Source organism: Thrips palmi, unplaced genomic scaffold (assembly GCF_012932325.1).
Source record: "Thrips palmi isolate BJ-2018 unplaced genomic scaffold, TpBJ-2018v1 HiC_scaffold_10, whole genome shotgun sequence".
In the NCBI taxonomy this organism is placed as follows: Eukaryota; Metazoa; Arthropoda; class Insecta; order Thysanoptera; family Thripidae; genus Thrips; species Thrips palmi.
Window position 1 is genome coordinate 15,948,956 of NW_023144621.1, and position 7,761 is coordinate 15,956,716.

Here is a 7,761-nt window from a genome sequence, read left to right on the forward strand (position 1 = left end):
GAAATATGAAAATTTAGACTTTTTACAGTTTGCGACATGCACTCTTTTTCGAGATCGATCAGTCGATTGCTGAAGGCAGTTAACTTCAAAAGCAAATTCAGATTCACTAAAGAAAGGGACATGAAGAGGTTGTGTTTGTGCTGGAAATGCCTAATACGTTGTTAATCTAGGTTTGAAATTGAAGTGTTTATATTATTTTGTACGATTTTTATTCCGCGACGGCTTTGTAAATAATTTGGAAACGATGGACATGGCCACCAATGGTGAGTACACGTTTGAATGCATCGCTGTACCGTCTTCGTCTAGCCGAGCCTAGGCTTCTGTTTTGTTTTCAGCTCGTATTTGTCCTCCGAGATTTGTCCTGGCTTGTGCCGATTCGCTTGCTAATCTCTCGGCACGGGCGGGCCTAGGCCGACAGCCGCGGTGATTGCCGACTCATGTTACGCCGCAGACTAGAGTGCGACGATCGCTCCTAACCGCGATAACCTACCCTGGGCTTTGTTGTTGGGGCTGGCTCCATTCCTGGCTCATTCAAATTCGGTCCTCTTGCACTCGATGTTGTCACTCTATTGTCGAATTCTGTTCAGTTTGCGTTCTGAATCTTGGCACTCATTTCTCTTGTCTATTGTTCTCAAATTTTGACCCTTAGGCGTTCAAGGTGAAAAGAGTCTCCACTCATTGTAATGATGTTAATCGTTAGGTAATCTTTTGAACGGTGCCCTGTGTTACAACTCTGACTCTTTTTGTACATTCTTTGAGTTCACCAAGACCTTGTGAAGTTTTAATTATTATCTTGGTTTCATGATCTGTCATTTTGAGCCTCATAATTCAAGACAGACTACATTTTGACTTGTAGATTATTAATTTTTTGTGTCTATGTTAATAATGCAACAATTGCTTCATTGTCGGTTACCGTTAACTCCAACGCTCAATTATTCTTCTTGATTTCAGATCTGGGCCTAGTGTGGATGGGTTCGAATGACATGTTACTACAACCAGACTCCGAGCACATGTTCACACAGCAAGCTGATGGGACGTACTACAATGATTCCTCACAGTCCTTGCAGTCTTTGGAGGATATGAGACCACAACTTGTGTGTATTTTCATTATAGAAGTTATTCTGTACTTTCTTTCACATCTACCCTTGCCTTAATGATTTCATTGAATTGCAGGGCATGGAAAACTTCATTGGTCTTGATGAGTATGAATCGTTTGCTGGTGAAGAAGGGACCAAGGTGGCATCTCCAGCTCAGGCCTCGCAGCAAGGAAACACCAAGAAGATTCGTCCGGTAAAGCACCCTGGCCTGAAGCTAAAAACCCCTATAGCATACCAACGTGACACTGATCCCAGTGTGATTCCTATTCAGAAAGATGGGATGGGTATGTTGCCATATAAATGAGCTTCTTTTTAGCTTGATACTTAAGAATCTCAGAATCATAACATGCTGCAATATTTGTTGTTGTGTCTTTTTTAGCTGTCTGTCAAAACTGTGGTGCTATTGGAGTGAAGCATGCCTTCTACACCAAAGAGAGGCGATTTTGTAGCCTTGCTTGCTCTAGAGGAGAAAATGCAGCGCCACTGAAAGAAAATGTTGAGATAAAGCAGGAACCAGTGAGCAACCAAGTGCAGCAAGTTGTTCAGTCTCCCATCCCTCAGCAAGTTCAGCAGGTTCAGCAAGTTCAACCGGTCCAGCTACAGCAATTGCAAATGCAACCGCAAATGCAACCACAAATGCAAATTCAGCAGCAAATGCAAGTGCTGATGCCTCAGATGCAAATGCCTGGCCAGATCCCAGGCCAAATGCCAGGCCAAATCCCTCAGCAGATTCAAGGCATACCTCCCCAGATGTTGGCCAATGGTTTGCAGCCGCAAGTTCCTTTGCAAATGCAGCCGATGCAGGCTCAAATGCAGCAAATGCAGCAATTGCCGCTCGGGATATCGCAAATGGACCCACAGTTGCAGCTTTCGATGCAAATGCAGCCCCAGGTGGACATGTCTCACCTGCAGATGAACATGCCAATGGCAGCACAGATGCAGGTGATGCAGGCACAGATGGAGGTTGTTCCTCAGGTACCCATGCAGTGTGAGACCATGCAGGGACAGCAAGAGGATGATGGTCAGATGGAGCAGAAGACTTGGAATAGTTCGGACTCTAAAAGTGAAGATTCGTTGTCATCAAGTACTCCAGCTAGACCTTACCCTGCCTTTTCTCCCTTGCCTCCATTGCAATTGGATGAGCCTATTTTCCCGCCTGACAAAAAAAGCTGTCCTGATTTGGCAGGAACCTTTGAGTGGGATTCTTCTCTTAATGATCCTGCATTCGTAGCAGCACCTGTGTCCTGCTTTCAGCATGTATGTTCATTTTAGTCATCCTACTATGTCACTTGGGCTTGTCTGTTTAAGCTTCATTAATTTTATTTTGTACATTTGATTATTAGGCACCAATGGCTGATAACTGGGACAACATAACAGTGGGAATGAAAGTGGAGGTACAAAATACAGACTGTGACAACTTCTCAGAGGACTTCCCTGACTCCTTTTGGGTGGCCACTGTACTGAAAATTCAAGGTCTGTAATAATGCATCCCTTTAATTTTCCCTTCAAATTTAACCGTAGTTCAACACAGCTCCATTTTTTCCCCCCAAGGTTACAAAGCTTTATTACGCTATGAAGGATTTGGCCAAAATAGCAGTAAAGATTTCTGGGTGAATTTGTGTTCTTCAATTGTTCATCATGTTGGATGGTGCGCTATTCGTGGTCGTCCTCTTATCCCACCCAAAAGTAAGCTTTGATATTTTTTCTCTGTGCACTTGGTATCTTGAACTTGACCTAATTTTCATCGTTGCTCTCTCTTAATTTCAGCTGTTGAACATAAATATACTGACTGGAAAGATTTCTTGGTCAAGCGTCTCACAGGTGCTCGCACCCTTCCATCAACATTTTATAACAAAGTACATGAAAGCCTGAAGTCAAGGTTTAGGTGTGGTCTTAATGTTGAAGTTGTGGACAAGAACAGAATATCTCAAGTCAAAGTAGCAACCATTGAGAAAATAATCGGAAAGAGAATACATGTCAGATACTATGAAACAGATGATGATGACAATGGGTTCTGGTGTCATGAAGATTCAAGCCTTATGCATCCTGTTGGCTGGGCTCACAGAGTGGGCCATGAAATTGATGCTCCACCAGAATATTTAGATAGGTGTTTATCTGGGGTGTGGGATGAAGATGATGCTACTGAGAACTTGTTCCCCCTTCAAATGCGACAGAAGCAACAATTCAACCAAATAGTTTCACAACTAGCTACAAATAAGCAGACCGGTTTTGTTGAAGGAATGAAAGTTGAAGCAATAGACCCTTTAAACTTGTCATCAATCTGTGTGGCCACCGTCATGAAGGTGAGACCTGTTGCAGGGCTGTAAAGTTTGAAGCATGTGAATTTTCTGTAGAACTTTATCAACAGTGATTTTGTTTTTCATTATCATTTCTTAGGTACTGAATGAAGGCTATCTGATGATTCGAATTGAAACCTATGATGCTGATATAAATTGCTCTGACTGGTTTTGCTATCATCAAACATCAGCATGCATTTTTGCACCTGGTTTCTGTGAAGCAAACAATATCACTTTGACTCCACCCAAGGGGTTTGAAATTGGAGCCTTCAACTGGAATGCTTATCTTCAAGAAACTCAGTCTTTGGCTGCTCCTTCGTTTTTGTTCAAACAGGTATTTCTTATTCTACCACCTAGTCTAAATCATGTATTTTTATGCTTAATTATATTTTTCAATAAATACTGAAATTATTTGCAGTGGGAGGTACCTAATCATGGATTTTGCCAAGATATGCACCTTGAAGCAACAGACATCATGGACCCTAGACTTGTGTGTGTGGCAACAATATCTCGCGTTGTTGGGCGTCTTCTTAGGGTCCATTTTAATGGTTGGGAGGTTGAATATGACCAATGGTTGGACTGCAGTAGCCCAGATCTATATCCTGTTGGTTGGTGTCAACTTGTGTCACACAAGCTGGAAGGACCCAGAGTAATATCACCTCCTAAAGTCAATCCCAATGCAGGTGAGTCAGCTTTTATGTTTTTCTCTTTTAATTTTGGTATTTTCTTACTGCCCTCTGGAGCGGGAAATCTTGGTGAAGCTGCAAAGTGGCATGTATAAAAACTCAAAGTAGTTAAACCTTCTATCTGCTTTACCTTCCCTTTTCAAAATTGAGTTCTCTTACCTCTTTTCTTTTTGAAAATGGTTTCTGGAAGATGGTGTGGTGTTATCTAACTGGCATGGGCTCTTGGTTCTGTGATGTAGGACGGACACAGCGTGGAGTTCGTGGAAGGCGAGGTCGTAGAGCCATGCCCAAGCGGCGTCCGGGTATGAAAAAGAGTCCTGGTGGTACTTTAACAGCTGTGCAGGTCCCTGCCATGGGTGATGCAGCAGTTCCCATGTTAATGCAAGTTGACTCCCTTTCAGGTTTGTGTTTTTCTTCTATTTTCTTGCCTTTTCATGTAGTATCTCTAGAGCTCAATCAAAGTTCTGCTTTCTCTTATGTAACGTGGGATGCCAATGCCAATCAGACGCTCCTTTTGGTAAAGAAAAAATACCCCATTGGTCCTGGGTTTGGTTATATTTGAGGAATGCATTGAACGTTTCATTAACAACCCATGTTTTCTACTCTGCATCTTGTAGAGTGAGGTTACAAACATTTTAGCATTATAGAAAATGTTAGCAAATTATATTTACTTTTCACATTGTGTATTACAGACACGGGCAGTGATCAAGGTATGTCTCATGAGGGATTCTGTGATCCCCTATCAGTGGAAATGGAAGATAAACACCAAATACTTTCCTCCAATGTAAGTCTTCATGAAGCTTTTGTAGTCATTGTAAGAGTTTTGCATAAACAATAACAATGATCTCTCTGTTCTCACAGGCAGTTGTCTCAGGTTCCAAAGTGATTCCTCGCCTTGTGGATAACAGTAGTGCTTCACTTGGAGATCTTAATCCCAATGATTGGGATGTTGATGATGTTGCTCACTTTTTGAAAGTAAACGATTGTGCAGCCTATTGTGACAATTTCGCCAGAAAGGTACATTCATTTTTTGAGAATCAGTACTGTTTGTCTGCTTTATTTTACTTAACTTAATGTTGAATTTTCCCTATTCCGTATACAGAATATAAATGGTAAAGCTTTGCTCAATCTCACCAAAGAAGAGGTCATGGGTTTGTCTGGAATGAAAGTGGGGCCTTCCCTGAAAATATCTGATCTAATCCAGCAGCTGCGTATTAAGGTTAACCCTGCCCAGGAGCGAGCCAAAGCAGGCTACAAGAAACTTCTCTAGGATCAATTTGCCGGGGTGAGAAGTTCTATCCTTACCCCGGCTGTCCTCAAGCTGCTCTTGCATAATACAGCCCTGTTAAACAGGCATTTTTATTTATTGATGACAGTTCTGAGAATTTTGAAGTGAATTGGTCAAGAGACATGGTTTCCCTTTGCCTTCACCATTTCATGGTGTACTGTTTCAAAAAGTGTGTTTTAAACTTTTTGAATGTAGTGTGTAGCAGAATTTCAAATGGTTTTACATGTGAGGAGTTATCATGGCCATACTCTGATAATTAAATTGGTCTCTGACTCTTTAAATCCTGGTGGTCATTGTGTAATCAGCATTTTTTTTCTCTTATTTTGGTTGAAAAAAAAGTGAAAAATGTATATTTTTACTACCGATTTGTTGAGTACTCTATAGTTTGATAACTTATGAATGCTAAGTTTAGTTGTTGCACTTAGTCATGTACTTCTAAAGTCATAATATGCTATCTGCTACCTTAAATTGTGCTGTGAGGTAAATCTCCTACTAAGCTACATCTCTCTTTTCCTAAAGCAAAGGCTTCTTAGCTACTGTAAAATTATTTTCTATAGGTTTTATGAGTGGAAGTTGTCAAGCAACACAATCACGGTTACGTGTACACCTTCTATGATTTTGGAAGTATGTTTAGTGGTTGGATTAAATGCCGTTTTTATTTTTCCTGTCATTGAAACCCAAGTTAGCTTTAGTCCATCCCAACTGAGCTGTCATTTGTTTGGTTGATGAGGCATATCATTTGTGTTTTGCAGTGTGAAGTTAGTGTCTGTGTTGAATCTGCCAAAGCAACTCCCTATTTTGTTGAATCACGTAGGACTGTTCATCTTTGAAGTAGCTGTTGAATTTATTTATCTTTTTATAGGCTAATGACCATCTCAGGGGTATCTGTCGCCTTTTTGATAATAATGCATTATTAATGTTTGTATATTACTCATTACCGTCTGTACATAATTTCATATTCATGCAACTGAAAGCAATCACCATAAGACTTCTTTTTTAATCGCCTTATTAGATTTTGTTTACATTCAGTCACTGATATTTATTGTTATTTAAGGACATCCACATGTCGTTTGTTGAGGAATTTCAGGGCAATTATAATAGAAATATCATTCTGTTTTGTGTTGTTGCATAAAGTAGGTTCAATCCAAATATGTGGAGGGAAGTTGTTGGCATGCCTGTAAATGTATGCATAGCTCTAATCTCTAATGTAGGCATTCCTTGGCTGTGAATTAAGTGAATATGACTTGATTATTTTCTTACTCGCTGTCCTTTCAGCAACACTGTAATTTTGTAAAATGTATTTTACCAATTTCATTCAATTATTTGGAAATGAAATTCCAAGCCAAATTGACACTTTTTCTTTTTGTTAGTGTTGCAGCATAGTTTTATTACATGAGACTAGGATACCTGCAAGTCACTCTATCATTTAAAAAAAAAATATGTTTTTACTGAATAAGTGTACACCAGCCTTATCAACTCCTCCCTTGTAATTTTTTTTCAACTGCTGATGCAATCGCTGGTTGCAGGTGCACTGACTTGTTTTTCTGTATGATCTTGGAAACGTGTGGTCCTTAGTGTTTGGTATACCTGTATTTTTACAGTGTCTCCAAGGATTATTGTACCCTATGTAAATATTTATTTTTTATTTCTATTGTGCTTAAGATTAATCAACTTGATCTTGCACTAGGGTCTTTTTTTGTTTCAACTCATAAATCATGGTTAATCGTAGAAGAATGGTAGTTTTTATGTGTGATTACAGTATAGTTTTTTAAAAAAATATTTTCATGCGGCCATTTTTTTTCTACTTTTTTTGAGATTTCTTGTCTCTGATCCCCAGAGTGATCATGAATTTCAGCCCTTGTGCAAGTTCCCAGCTTAGTTCCCTGAGCAATGTTGCTGATTGCGATGCTTTGTCAAAGATGGCATAAGAACTGTCTTTGCTGTTATTCATTGTTGTCATTGTATCCCTACACTGTTGGGAGAACTACTTACCTGGTAGATTGCTGATGAGGTGCAGAGGTCTTCAAAATCATGTGTGGTCTGTATCTGCTCTAAGCATTGTTTCTGGAGCAATCTCTCTTTGCTCTGTTAGCAAAATCTTACAATCTACACAGAATTAAGACTGCAGTCAGGAACCAAGTAACTATTATACCCTTATTTAAAATTAAATAAAGTGAAATCCCTGTGGTCAGTTTTTGTGTTGTTGTACCTCATTGGCATTAGTGTGTGACTTGTTAAAGCACCAATCCCACAAAGCTGTTTATTTTTAAGTCCTGCAACGGAGGTTTTCTTGGATGCTGAAAATGAAGTCTAATTTGAATTTCAGTCAATTTGAAAATCAATCATCGGCGATCAGGTAAGTATGATTTGTGGTTTGAAGCTGACCTGTATCT

The 7,761-nt window shown here is 39.8% G+C and overlaps 1 protein-coding gene across 3 annotated transcripts; it reads left to right on the forward strand.

The window, feature by feature from the left end:
• Positions 1-67: 67 nt before the first annotated feature.
• Positions 68-7,559, forward strand: LOC117652046 (polycomb protein Sfmbt-like). Of its 3 annotated transcripts, none has more exons than XM_034396682.1 (13): positions 68-263; positions 952-1,094; positions 1,174-1,381; positions 1,477-2,354; positions 2,441-2,570; positions 2,649-2,783; positions 2,865-3,400; positions 3,495-3,728; positions 3,813-4,077; positions 4,320-4,481; positions 4,773-4,864; positions 4,942-5,097; positions 5,183-7,559. In XM_034396682.1, exons 1-13 carry the CDS (start codon positions 245-247, stop codon positions 5,348-5,350), a joined length of 3,126 nt encoding a protein of 1,041 aa, XP_034252573.1. In that variant the 5' UTR covers positions 68-244; the 3' UTR covers positions 5,351-7,559. The 3 variants fall into 3 exon arrangements, with proteins under 3 accessions (XP_034252573.1, XP_034252586.1, XP_034252580.1); XM_034396689.1 differs by lacking the exon at positions 68-263 and adding an exon at positions 321-700; XM_034396695.1 differs by lacking the exon at positions 4,320-4,481 and having other exon boundaries at positions 245-263.
• Positions 7,560-7,761: the final 202 nt, after the last annotated feature.

What these genes read in the sequence shown, in the direction of transcription:
- LOC117652046 (XM_034396682.1), top strand. An exon ending in CACTGTACTGAAAATTCAAG is followed by an intron (nt 2,571 to 2,648) that starts GTCTGTAATAAT and finishes TTTCCCCCCAAG; the next exon opens with GTTACAAAGCTTTATTACGC. An exon ending in GTGACAATTTCGCCAGAAAG is followed by an intron (nt 5,098 to 5,182) that starts GTACATTCATTT and finishes TTCCGTATACAG; the next exon opens with AATATAAATGGTAAAGCTTT.